The sequence below is a fragment of the Rhinatrema bivittatum genome, chromosome 10 (genome assembly GCF_901001135.1).
Source record: "Rhinatrema bivittatum chromosome 10, aRhiBiv1.1, whole genome shotgun sequence".
NCBI classification, from domain to species: domain Eukaryota; kingdom Metazoa; phylum Chordata; class Amphibia; order Gymnophiona; family Rhinatrematidae; genus Rhinatrema; species Rhinatrema bivittatum.
In genome coordinates, this window is record NC_042624.1 from 73,284,802 (window position 1) to 73,299,290 (window position 14,489).

A 14,489-nucleotide genomic window follows, 5' to 3' on the forward strand; every position below is an offset into this window, starting at 1 on the left:
CAGAGCCTGGAGGAGGTAAAATGGCTGCCGTTCCCGCGCTAAAATCGGGAACGGGGCAGGCCGAGATCTCAGAGTCGGCAACGTTTTCCCTGCACTGCTAGACCATGTGAGGGACGCTTCCCTGCCGTCAGCAGGCAACTCCGACGGGCCTTCTCCCCCAGGAATGCATCGGGAGCAGAGGCCATCGCGGGAGAGCCGCGCTGCCGGCTCCCCGCAGGCTGAGCGCCGTAATCTGCTCAGCACTGTGCACTGAGCCATGACATCATAATCAGCTGCATTAAAAATACCTCCGGAGACCTAGGAGCCTGAAAACGTTTTTTTTTTTTCCTTCTGTATTGCTTCCGATAACCAGGGGAATGAAACATCCCTGGGTCCAAGCTGAGCCACAGAGGCTCCCACCAGAGGAAGGACAACTTCTCTGGGCTGTTAGGGGGAGGGACCGTCCCACCGGTAAATCCCCGGGCAGAAAAGGCTCTCTGGGTATGAACCCCAACCGTGTCTACTACCAAAGGGGTGTGGAACCCCTTGGGAGGACTCGTACTCCTGTGCAAAACAATCTTTATAAACTAATTGATCTAGCCAGAGGCAAATAAAGGTACAGTGGGCCCTTGAGTTACGACCGGCTCGGGTTATGACCAAAATGCGACTTACGACCGGTTTTCCCGATTTGAGTTACGACCAATATTCAAGTTACAACCAAGGGGAGAGAGCGAGAAAGAGTCTAGTCATAATGCCCTCATACTAGGTAGGTATTATACCCCTATATGAGGCCCACCTAATTACTCGACGTGAAGTGTAGGTATTGATTAAGAGGTTAGGGGCCACTTTGACATGCAGAGTGTGACGTACGAACAGAACAGTGCACTCTTGTGAAGATGTGATGACTTTTGGAGTGAGGAAACTCACCCAAAGATGAGATTTGTGCAATGTTCTCTCACCTTGCTTGAAGTTACCCAGGTAGAAAGTCCATATGCAGATATCATAAAGGAAATGAAGGAGGTAAAATTGCTGTTTGTGGTAGGCTAGGCACATTTTATAACTTTTTGGTGAGTACACTAGGAAATTATTGGTGTTTCTGGTAATAACAGACATTTTACAACCATTTTTATTATAAAAATGGTTAGGTAAGGGGTGCTTTTGGGAGGTTTGGAATGCATTATAGGTATTTCCATTATTTCCTATGGAAAAAATAATCTTGACTTACAACCAACTTGAGTTACAACCAGCCCTCTGGAACCAATTAAGTTCGTAAGTCAAGGGTCCACTGTACCAAGACCTTTTTTTTTTTTTTTTTTTAAAGGATCAGGACTGCAGGTTCTGCCACCTTCATCTGTTGGAGACAGAAAAATACTGAAGGATCGCAGGTGGCACACCAGGTTAAGAAGGGATGCCTTTCAGCTTTTTCTGTCTCCATCTGCTGGAAGGAAGGCAAAACCCAGCAGTCTGGACTGATCCGGGTACGTATAGGGAACAGTAACTTATAGAAAACACTTGCTGGGCAGATTGGATGGACCATTTGGGCTTGGTTTTTTTTCGTTTAAATTTTTATTGAATAACTTTAGCATATGAACAGGTAATAAAACATCAAATAAGAAAAAGAAAAACCACATGCATAAATTAACAAACCCAGGGGACAAGCTTAATATTACAAAGCCTAAACTCATAAGAAGAATTGCCATACTGGGTCAGACCAAGGGTCCATCAAAGGTCCATAGTGACCAATCCAAGTCACAAGTACCTGGCAAGTACCCAAACATATAAATAAGTCAAACTACTATTACTTATTAATAGCAGTTTATGGATTTTTCCTCTAGGAACTTATCCAAATCTTTTTTAAACCCAGTTATTTAACTTTTTTTTTTTTATATACCGATAGTTTACACATCGTACCGGTTTACATGGAACAGAATGGACAGCCACGGAAAGGGGCGTATCCTTTACATTGAACACAGAACAGGGATAAACAGAAATAATATTGAGAAACAAAATAAGCAGAGAAAAAACACAAAAAATAAACATCAATATGCTAACTTTGGTCAGACCATAACTGCTGTAACCACATCCTCTGGCAATGAATTCCAGAGCTTAACTATGCGCTGAGTGAAAAAGAATTTTCTTTGATTTGTTTTAAATGAGCTACTTGCTAATTTCTGTTATCTGAGAGAGTAAATAACTGATTTACATTAACTTTTTCAAGTCCTTTCATGATTTTGTAGACCTCTATTATATCCCCCCTCAGTCGTCTCTTTTCCAAACGGAACAGCCCTAACTTCCTTAGCCTTACCTCATAGGGCAGTCGTTTCATGCCCCTTATTTTGGTTGCTCTTCTCTGCACTTTCTCCAGTGCAACTATCTTTTTTGAGATTCGGTGACCAGAATTGCACACAGAATTCAAGATGCGGTCTCACCATGGAGCGAAACAGAGGCATTGACATCCATCATTCTTATTTGCCATTCCCTTCTTAATAATTCCTAACATTGTTTGCTTTTTTGATTGCCACAGCACACTGTGCTGAAGATTTCAATGCATCATCCACTATGACACCTAGATCTCTTTTCTGGGTGGTAACTCCTAAGATAGAACCTAACATTGTGTAACTACAGCAACAGTTATTTTTCCCTATATGCATCACTTTGCACTTGTCCACATTAAATTTTGTCTGCCATTTGGAAGCCAAATCTTCCAATATCGCAAAGTCCCCCTGCAATTTATTACAATTCATTTGAAATGTAACTACTCTGCATAATTTTGTGTCATCCACAAATTTGATCACCTCACTCATTGTACCCCTTTCCAGATCATTTATAAATATATTGATCCCTGAGGCACTCCACTGTTTACCTTTTTCCAACTGTGAAAACACACCATTTAATCCTACTCTGTTTCTTGTCTTTTAACCAGCTTGTAATCCACAAAAGGACATTGCCTCCTACACCATGACTTTTTAGTTTTCTTAGAAGTCTCTCATGCAGGACCTTGTTCAACACCTTCTGAAAATCCAAATACACCACATCTACCGGTTCACCTTTGTCCACATGTTTATTCACCCCTTCAAAAAAAATGTAGGAGAATTGTGAGACAATACTTCCCTTGGGTAATCCATGCTGGCTGTGTCCCATTAAACCATGTCTACCTAAATGTTTTTATGATTTTATTCTTTATAACAGTTTTCACGATTTTTCCCAGCATTGAAGTCAGGCTTTTTAAATATATTTGGGTTACATTGACCATCTTCCAGTCTTCAGACACAACAGATGATATTAATCAGGATTATACATGTTATTTACTTGAACCCCCCCCCCCCCCCCCAAGAGCCCTCCCATCCCAGTGAAAGAGGAAAATTGTGAAAGTAAAGGAACAGAAGAATAAGCATTCAGAACCTCCACATAAAAAAAAGATGAATGTGCACTAGTATGTGTGTCAAAAACAGTGTCAGGAGCTCAAAGTTTCCCATACTGGCTCCTCAGCATATAAAAGTAGTTAAGACTATAAAGTGACTTTAGCAGCTCATGTGAAAGCCCACGATTGTGTTCCCCATAGAGGTTCTTCTGACTTCTCTCAATTCCTGGCAAGCACCATATTAGACACATACTGGTATTAGGATGCTGTGCATAGCTCCTCTTCAGTTTCATACTAAAAGCCTCTTTCAAGACTAAGTATGCAATTAAGAACCATAACCGGCACCTGACCCTGCTTCTTTCCATCCACTGGTTGTCCAGTAGCAGGAGTATGGGCATACTTCTGAACAGTTCCTGCATGCAAGGGCAATGTAGAACAGCTATTTGAGCTCTTACCAAAAGGAGAAGATCTGAGATCCATGCAATCTCTCACACATTGGCAGTGACTTGAGCACAAAGATGCGAAACCCAGACATGAGGGATTCCACCTATACCACTCATCTGCCACCTAACCATTCCTATGCTCACACTCAAGACTATAAGCTTGTGGGCAGAAGCAGTAGTGGTACACTACTATTCACATTAATAGTTCTGTATAAATTAGGACTTAGGTTGAGAAGTTTAGAAATGCAAAGGAAACAGATTTTGCTTTCATTGATTAGAAGAAAATTTCCTGCCATATTTTGGCTTTTTTTTATCCCAAAAATTCTGTAGAAGGGCGTAGTATAGTTAAGTTGTTAAAAAGCACTCAATGAAAGTCTTGATAAATGGGATTTTGGAAGAACATTTAAAAAAAAAGACATAATATCCCTTTAAAAAAATTATTTAACAGCTTAAATTTAAAAATTGCTCCTTCATTTGTATTTATATCACCCCTAAAAGGTTACTTCTAATGACGTGGCAAGGATATGGAGACAGAATAAAAAAATAAAGTTTCTCTCATAACTGTTTGGATGGTAGGACAGCTACACAATGAAAGCCTCAAGTATCACTAAAATAGTATGTGTAGAGGCTTAGTGTCTCCTCTGCCCACCAATTCATCTCTAGAGCAGCGATTCTCAACTAGTGTGTTGCAAAACACTGGTGTTTCACGGCTTCCCGTTGTCCCACTGCCCAGGGTGTGCTTCCCTCCCTCTCCTCCATCGCAGCGAGATGCAGATATTCTTCCATTAACACTGCTGTTGTTCCATCCAGGTAGGAACAGCAGCAGCGTTAGTAGAAGTTAGCAACATCAGCGGCATGGCCCTTTCTTCTTCCTGTCCCCATGGCCCGGAACAGGAAGTGATGTACAATGGGGTGCACGGAAAGAAGAGAAGACCATGCTGCATAAAGTACTGGCAGCAGCGTGGGCCTGGACCAAAATGAAGCAGTTTCCCGCGCTCAGCGGGAAAGGACTGGCAGCTCTCCAACTGCCAGCGCAACTGACTGACCATGAATCATGACCCCCCTGGTGCCCGCTGAGGATCCCTCGCCAGCGGGGAAGCAGGCAGAACAAAGTCAGTCTCAGGACAGGCGCGCCCGACCGGAGCCACATGCACGGCAAGCTGCTCTGCATCGGTACCGAAACTGAAGAAATTATAGCAAAAAAGGAAAGCCGGCCGCAAGTAAACACAGGTGCGCACACAGCCACGGCAAAGAAAACAAGGGAGAGGGAGAATAAATTTTTTTAACTTTTTTTTTATTTTTAAATTAAAAACTTGCCGGTCTGCCGTGGTCTTTGGTTGGTGCTGCTGGGGTGAGAGAGTTGGGCTCCCCGGTATCACCCCAGGGACTGCTGCACCAGGCAACAGGGGTCTCAACCCCTGCTGCAGCCACCTCATACCAGGGGGATAGTGTCCCCTCAGGACCTGCCGACCCCCTAGGAGGCTGGAGTGCACTCTCCAGCAATCTTCCTTGAAAGTAAATTTTAGATCTTCTCTTTTTTTTTTATTTTATTTTATTTTTTTTTAAATAAAAGCTTTATAATTATAGCAAAAAGAAAAAACCTAAACTACCAAATAACCTATTCCAGACTGTGAGTTTGGCACCCCCACCATCTGCTGGAGACAGAGTAATACCAGCAACCTTCATTTGCTGGAGACAGAAAAATACTGAAGGATCACAGGTGGCACACCAGGTTAAGAAGGGGTGCCTTTCAGCTTTTTCTCTGTCTCCATCTGCTGGAGGGGAGGCAAAACCCAGTAGCTGGACTGATCCGGGTACATACAGGGAAAGTTATATTTTTTTCCACAGAAAGGATGGTGGATGCCTGGAATGAACTCTTGGAAGTGAAGACAACAAGAATGATAACAGAATTCAAGAGGGTGTGGGATAAGCACAAAGGATCCTTAACAACTAAAAGATGGAAGTGAAAAAATTAGGTAATCTATGGTAACTTTTGGTGTAACATTGCTGCTTTGGGTTAACCTGCCTAGAGTGGCAGTTAAAATCCTAACACCATGCTAGGCAGATTGGACAGATTATTTTGTTCCGACATTGTTCCCGAGTCTACCCCTTTACAGAATGTCATATCATGAACTATTCTACAGCTTCCTTTAGAAAAAGGAAGTCACGCCTCATTCTTTGCATGTGAGGGGCCAGTTCCGTGTGGCCACCTATCTCATGTGAAAAAGACCAAGGCCCTTTGGTACTAAACTTTTTTTCCATTTTGTCTATGGGAAAAATGCTTAGTACATCTAGCCTTAAAACAGTCAATCCAAACCCAAAGGAGTCTATTCTATCTTTCCTAACATATAGCTGGGACACAGGGCTCAATCCTTAGTGTTTTTCTTGCTGCCTTATATTACACAGTACCTTTGTATGTAGATGAGAAAGAAAGCATTGCACATTACACTGAAGAACAAGGGGTAGAACTTCTGTTTTCACCTGAAACAAAAACTGGTTTGATATTTTATATTATACTGCAGCCTGTGCATTCTAGTTTTGCCTTTGAAATTGCCTAAATATTTTTGCTATTCTTCTCATAGCTATGCAGCTCTCAGTCCTTAGCAGTATGACCTACCTGCGCATTGGTTTTCCGTCCATGCACAGTGAAGAGAACCTGCCACTTCAAACTTCAAGGCTGTACCTGAAAAAGAAAAACAAAAAAGGCAAATACAGCCATCTGATTAATACCATTCTTTCAAAACACTGGCAGAGAGTCACTCAGCCTGGGGCTATTACTTTCCTAACTTTCAGATATAGCTTCTATTGTAAAACTATTTTGTACAAATCCTGCTCTCTTTCAAAGTGCAAATCACACCAATTACAGGAACAATTTTTTTTTCTCTCACTTGATATTTTCCATACTGAACAGTCTCCAGAACATGGCTCGTAGAATGCGAACATCTGACTATCATAAAGAGGTGCTACAGTCAGTGCAATTATAATTTGGAACCGAGAACAAAGGTGCAGTGGTTCTACAATACACATGGAAGCATACAAGAATCAAATGTATTCTGAAATGCTCTCTCATCTTTACGGTCAGTGAAAGAGCTTTGGGTGTTAAGAATGCTAAGCCAGGAATCAAACTGCCAGAGATAAACTCTCTGGCCTTTTCCAAAACAAAGAGGGAAATACCCTGCTAGAGTCACAGCTGGCCATTGCAGATTACAGCGACAAAGACTGAATAATAAATTGACTGAAGAAGCAACTGTGTCCATACCAAGAAATATAAAAGACGTTTACAACTATCAGATATAGATAAAACAACCATTTACCCAGAGAATCTGTAGTATAGTACTCCGGAGCTGGGTGTTCTAAATGGTGGCATGAGAATGAAGGAGGGAAATAATCAAAAGGGGAAATGGAGGTAGAAGAGAAAGCCTATTTTATATTTATTTATTTATTTATTTAAGAGCCTTCACATAAGAACATAGGATTTGCCATACTGGATCAGACCAAAGGTCCAATCAAGCCAAGTGGCCAATCCAGGTCACAAATATCTGGCAGGATCCCAAAGGGTAAATGGATTCCATGCTTCCTATCCCAGGGATAAACAGTGGATTTCCCCAAGTCCACCGTAATAATGATTTATGGACTTTTCCTCCATCCTTTTTTAAACCTAGGTATACCACATCCTCTGGCAATAAATTCCAAAGCTTAATTATACATTGAGTGAAAAAAATAATTTTCTATTGTTTTAAATGTACTAACTTGATTGCACGTCACCTAGTCTGTACTTTTTGAAAGAGTAAACCAATTTACATTTGTTCCATTCTGCTCATTATTTTATAGACTATCTCCCCTCAGCTGTCTTCTCCAAGCTGAAGAGCACTAACCTCTTCAGCCTTTCATGGGGGGGGGGGGGGGGGGGGGGGGGGAAGATCATGTCATCACTTATTTCAGATGCCTCAGTATCTTTTCTAATTCTGCTATATCTTTTTTGAGATACAGTGTTTCAAGAATTGCACCCAATACTCAAGGAGCAGTCGCATAACGGAATGATATAGAAGTATTAATGACATTCTCTGTTTTATTCTCTATTCCTTTCCTAATAATACCTAACATTCCACTTGCTTTATTGGCCACCACTGCACACTGAGCAGAGGATTTCAACATATTATCCACGACACCTAGATCATTTTCCTGTTTGGTGACTCCTAATGTAGAACCTTACTTTGTGTAGCTATAATTTGGGTTGCATTTGTCCACATTAAATGTCATCTGCCATTTGCATGCCAGTCTCCCAAGGTCCTCTTGCAATTTCTCACAATCCTCTCGTGATATAACAACTTTGAAGAATTTTGTGTCATCTTCAAATTTGATCACTTCACTGGTTGCTCCCATTTTCAGGTCATTTATAAATATTTGTTAAAACGTAATGGTCCCAGAACAGATCCCTGGGATACTCCACTATTCATCTTGCTCCATTGAGAAAATTTAACATTTAGTCCTATTCTTTTTTTAAATTTTAACCAGTTCCCAATCCACAACAGAACGTTAACATTTTTTAAATTTCCTCAAAAGTGTCTCATGAGGGACTTTGTCAAATGCTTTCTGGAAATCCAGATTCACTATATCAACTGGCTCACTTTTATCCACATATGGATAAAGGAACGCCTTATAAAAGCAAGTTTGCTTACCGTAAAACGGTGTTTCCATAGATAGCAGGATGAATTAGCCATGCTGTCTGGGAGCGTCATCGCGCGACCGGCAGGTGGAGCTTCTCCTAGAGTGCAGAGTTTTGAACTCTGTGCGTCTGCGCTGTGAGGTTCCCGCGCGATTACTTGATTTACCTCAGTCTTTTGTTTCAAAGCGAGAAGAATATAGAATGTAAAAAGTATTTTGTGTATTTGTGTAGACTGTCTAGGGAGGTGGGAGGGATCGCATGGCTAATTCATCCTGCTATCTACGGAAACACCGATTACGGTAAGCAAGCTTGCTTTTTCCCGGTGATAGCAGGCTGAATTAGCCATGCTGTCTAGGAGTCCCAAGCTCCCGGGTGGTGTCTAGATGTTTGTTTGTAGGTTAGGACGCCACCCTTAAGTCTTATACAGTAGACAGTCTTATCTTTGTGTCATGGTTGACAGGATTGCCAAGCCCATGGCTGCATCAGAAGCGCTCTGCTGTTGTAAGCAGTAGTGTACTGTGAAAGTATGTAAAGAAGACCAAGTTGCTGCTTTGCAAATGTCTATCAGTGAAACGTTTCTGTAATGGGCGACTGATGTTGCAGTTGCTCTTATTTGGTGTGCCTTTGGTGTCGTTTGTAGTGGTAGATTACGCTTATTGTAGCAAAAGGTAATGCATTGGGACAACCAACTAGCCAAAGTCCTTTTGGAAACTGGTTGGTTAGGAGAGTTTGGGTTAAATGAGGAATAGCTGAGATGGTCTGGATTCCGAATGAGTTCTTTGTCTGTAATAAGCCAATGTTGAGATTACTTACCTGATAATCTCCTTTTCCTTAGTGTATGCAGATGGACTCAAAACAAATGGGTATTGTGTGCTCATGCTAGCAGTTGGAGACGGATCTGATGTCAGCACGGGTACATATACCACCACAGGAAGTGTAGCTATTCAGTAATCTTCCTAGCAAAAGCTTTATGGATATATGTGTGACTGATATGGATATATGTGTGATCGATTAATCAACAGGATTACCCTGACCAATTGATGGTAGCTGGAGACCGCCAGTGTTCTCAACCGGAAGGCATCGACATCCGGCAGGGTGGAAGCCCTATTATAAGCAAAACATGGCTTACCGTGAGTCTGCGAATCCCCATGTATACCGGCAGCCGGGCGGGATGCTGAGTCCATCTGCATACACTAAGGAAAAGGAGATTATCAGGTAAGTAATCTCAACATTTCCTAGCGTGTAGCAGATGGACTCAAAACAAATGGGATGTACAAAAGCTACTCCCGGACTGGGCGGGAGGCTGCCCGAGGACCGTGTAGGATCACCCTCGCAAATGCTGTGTCCTCCCTGGCCTGGACGTCCAGACGGTAGAATCTGGAGAAGGTATGGAGGGAGGACCACGTCGCCGCTTTGCATATCTCTGCAGGCGACAGCAGCTTAGCTTCTGCCCAAGAGGCTGATTGTGCTCTGGTAGAATGAGCCTTGACCTGTAGAGGTGGTGGTTTTCCTGCCTCTATGTAGGCTGCCTTGATAACTTCCTCACATTGGGCACATAGTGAGTCTGCTTCCTCGTTCTGTGTGGCTCTGAGGTTGCATGCTGAGCAGAGGCTTAGAGCGTTCATACCTGATTCTGGAGGTGCCGGCTCTGCGGACGCATGGGCGTTCTTATGCTCCATTTGCCTGAAATGCGGCGTTGCCCAACGATGTGCGCCTAATACGTGCGCTTAACAGCCTGCACCTATACGCGGGCGTCTGATAAACGTGCGCCTATACACGGGCGTCTGATAAACGTCCTATTAACGTGTGCCTATAAAACGGGCGTCTTAGAAAGTGCGCGTATCCGAGTAGCGTGCGCTACCAACGTGCGCCTATCGCGTGCGCTAACACCATGCAAGGTGCGCTTAATTGGAAAAGATGAGTAGACAGGCAAAATGGCGACCTCCCAGGCGGGCGGCCTCGTAGGCAGGCCCAGTTAGTCCACACTTCCTCGGAGGCCAAGTAAAGATGTACGCCTTACCTTGTCTTCGGCGCTTCCCGGCTGCGACCCGGGCGGTCTCCGGCTGCGGGGGGAGAGGGGAATACCTTCACCGCCACGCTTAAGGAAGTGCACCCGCTGCCTCTTGGCCGCGCCCGAACTCGTCTCGCTCGGGGGCCAAGTCCTCGCCGGGACCGAGGCTGCCTCTAGGCCGTGCCCGAACTAGTCTCGCTCGGGGGCCAAGCCGCACCCGAGCCCTTCTCACTCGGGGGCTGGGTCCCTGCCGCGAACAGAGGCTCTTACCTCCGAGGGACCACGGAAGTCAGCTCGGGAAACTCAACTGGGTGAGTGACCGCCTGGTATCACCACAAGAGTGCGAGGCTCGTCTTCAGTAGTTTTCTTCTATGAATTTAGTCGTTAGAATTTGGAAACACGCTCAGCGAGCGTGGGGTAGCTCCAAACTGCTTTGGAGATGGAAATTACTGAATAGCTACACTTCCTGTGGGGGTATATGTACCCGTGCTGACGTCAGATCCGTCTCCAACTGCTAGCACGAGCACACAATACCCATTTGTTTTGAGTCCATCTGCTACACGCTAGGAAATGCTCTTTTACAGTCTAAGGTGTAGAGAAGTTTCTCTCTGCTGTTCTGATGAGGCTTTGGCTTGAAAATCGGTAGAGTAATGGTCTGGTTGATATGAAACGCCGATACCACTTTCAGGAGGAAGGTGGGATGAGGACAAAGTGTGACTTTGTTATGAAAGAATTGTAAATACAGGAGTAGTGAACTAGGGCTTGTAATTCACTTACTCTCCTTGCTGATGTTACCACTACTAAGAAAACTGTTTGCCGGGAAGACTTTCGGCTGGAATTTCCGAAGGAGAGGGAGGCATTGGGGACCGATTCGTTGCTCTTTTTGCCATACAAGAGCCTACCATCGAGAACGGACCTAAGCCACGCCCCAGAAGTGACGCCATCCACCGGGCTAAACACTGGAATAAATTCAGTTAAGGAGCGGCGCGCAGCCGCCCCTTGGTAAAATTTTACTTTTTAGTTTTAATTGAAGTCGTATGGGTAGAAAAAGGAAAACTAAAGTTTTGACATCCTCTCCAGCAGTTCAGCAGGCTAAGGGACCAATGGATCTTCATTTGACAAGGCGGGTAAGTCAATCTGCCTACAATTCAATACCAGATATTTCTCTCTCATCTGGAGCATCGGCAAATCCCAGCCAGCAGCTTGGATCTCAACCATTAGTAGGAACTTTAACTCCATCACAACCAATTGTAAAACAAGTGGACGTGGTATCAGTTTATAGCAGCGACTCCCAATCTATAGGAGGAGCTGGGGAAGATAAATCGGGGGACTATAGGGGGTTCCGAGCTAAAGGAGATAGCTTCGGATCCTATAGATCCCCAAAATATAACATTAGTTGATGTATGGAGGGCTATAAATGAAATGCAAAAAGTTATGAAGGGTTTTATGGTTCAAAGTAATAATTCATCTATTGAAACTAAAAATGTTTTAGATTTGCATGATAATAGGCTGAAACAAGTAGAGGAAGCAAGTAAAACAGCTACCTTACAGATAACATTATAAATCAGCCAATAATGCCTTTATTAAAGATAGTATAAGTATTCATCAGCAGATAGAAAGTCTTGAGAATGAAAATAGAGTGAGAAACATAAGGTTTTTGAATTTTCCAATGACTAGACATATCTCCTGGTGAATTGTTAAAGAAATATTTGGTGGAAAATTTAGCAATTACATCAACAGATGAGTAAATGTTTGAAAAAAATGTATGTGATAAATACCAGACTTAGAAAACAGGAGGGAGAGGAAGAGATGGACATTGTCCAACAGCAGTCTCCTAATTTGACTGCTTTTTTGGAATCTTCATTGGATGATATACCTTTAAGATCAACATTGATAGTCACTTTCTGTAAAGAAACTGATAAGATATTAATTATACAGAATTATTTTAAGAACAAGGAGTTTCTGTTCTGTGGACAAAAAGAGTCCAACTCTTCCCAGACGTTTCACGCACTACACAGATCAGGAGGAAGCATTTCTTAAATTTAGAAATCTAGAATTTTGGCTCTAGGAGCAACATATTTCCTAAAATTTCCCTGTAAGTGTATTGTGATGTATCAGAAGAATAAATTTGTTTTTCAAGATCCCTCCCATTTAGAAACATTTCTTTTGGATAAGGAAAGTGGCTGAGATGATATAGCTGTAACAATAAAAATTTTCCAGAGAACGTAAAATTAAATTTACTATTTTCCTTTGTTAATTATGATGATTATATCCTCCCTTAATATGGACAAGGAAATTTTGATCAGGTTTACTATTTCTTTATGTGTAATATGTATTAATTTCTTGATGACAAAATTTGTTCTTTGATTTGTTACATGGTAATAATGTGAAAAATCTTAAAACTATAAATAAAAAAAAGAAAACTGTTTGCCAAGTTAGGTATTTGATATGACAGGCATCTAGAGGTTTGAAAGGAGGTAACAGTTGTTCCAGTACGATATTGAGATTCATGGTACCGGCGGCTTTGTGGCCGGTGGTCTCAAATGTAGAATACCACGCAAGAATCTGGAGATTAAAGGGTAGTTGGAAATATGTTGTCCGTTTTGAGTATGGTGAAAAGCTGCAATTGCACTAACATGTACTCTAACAGAGGCGTATGCGAGACCCGCTGCGAACAGAGTATGGAGGTATTCTAGAAGATGTGTTATCATTAAAGAGAAAGGGTCTAGGTTTTTTGGTCTGCATCATTCTGCGTACCGGTGCCATTTCCCGGCATAGTTACGCCTGGTGAACAGTTTTCTGGATTCAATGAGAACATCCTCAAGTTGAGATGAGAGTCCCAGGTAATTCAGTACGTGCCTTTCAATCTTCATGCTGTCAGATGGAGGGATTGATGCATTGGATGAAGAAGGGATTCCCCCCTCCTGAGTTAGAAGTTGGGGATGATTTTCTAGTAGAATCGGTGGGCGAATGGATAGTCGCTTGAGATACGGATACCATGGTTGCCTCGGCCAGGATGGGGTTATGAGTATCATGTCCGCTGCATCTGTGATGCATTTTTGTATTGTTCTGGAAATTAGTGGAATGGGAGGGTAAGCGTAAAGTAGGCCTTCCGTCCATGAAATGAGGAAAGCATCTGCAGTGCAACGAAGTTTGCTGTGGTAGATGGAGCAAAATGTCCGAGTTTGTCGGTTGTTCTCTGTGGCAAACAGATCTATTGTTGGAAATCCCCACTGATGGAATATGTTGGCCACTACATCCCGGTTCAAAGTCCATTCGTGTTGATGGAAAATTCTGCTGAGGCGATCCACTGTTACATTGTCGAGACCGGGAAGGTAAGTGGCTTGAATTGAGACTTGGTTGGATACTGCCCACATCAGAATGCGAAGTGTTTCTCGACAGAGGATCCAGGAACCTGACCCTCCTTTGTTTATATAAAAGATGGCTACTTGGTTGTCTGTGTATACCATGATATGTTTTCCCTGAAGAGTGGTCGAGAAGGTTTGAAGTGCTTTCCAAATGGCTCAAAGTTCGAGGAGATTGATTTAAAGATTGGACTCCCATAGAGACCAATGGCCCTGAGTCTTTAAGTTGTTTAGATGGGCTCCCCAGCCCTTCCGTGAGGCATCCGTGGTGAGAGTGACTTGATAAGGTCACTGGAACGGTGCTCCTGAGTTCAGGTGGTTGATATTCATCCACCATTGAATGTCTGTTTGCATTTGTCTGGTGAGGTATACTCTGGTTGACAGTGGTTGTCAGAACTGTGACCACTGGTTCTTGAGTCCCCATTTTAGACGACGCATGTGGAGTCTTGTGTATGGGACTACATGGATGGCTACTGCCATGTGACCCAACAGTTGAAGAATTTGTCGTGCCGATGCCTATGATTGATTGAACAGATGTTGAGCCAGAGAGGACAGAGTTTGTATCCTGTCGTGTGGTAGGTACGCCCTCTTATGTACCGTGTTGATGAGGGCTCCAATCAACTGTAGAACTTGCATATGTTGAAGATGGGATTTTTTGTAATTG

The 14,489-nt window shown here is 42.9% G+C and overlaps 1 protein-coding gene across 8 annotated transcripts in view; it reads right to left on the reverse strand.

Moving 5' to 3' along the window:
* The window catches only part of KLHL20 (kelch like family member 20), a 139,721-nt gene that overhangs the window by 115,477 nt on the left and 9,755 nt on the right, over positions 1 to 14,489 (reverse strand). For all 8 annotated transcript variants that reach the window (XR_003859083.1, XR_003859082.1, XM_029618963.1 and 5 more), the window contains one exon: positions 6,401 to 6,466. Coding sequence is in view for 6 of the 8 variants with exons in the window: in XM_029618963.1 (XP_029474823.1) it covers positions 6,401 to 6,423 (23 nt within the window). In the remaining 2 variants the exon portion in view is untranslated. The remainder of the gene's footprint in view (positions 1 to 6,400; positions 6,467 to 14,489) is intronic.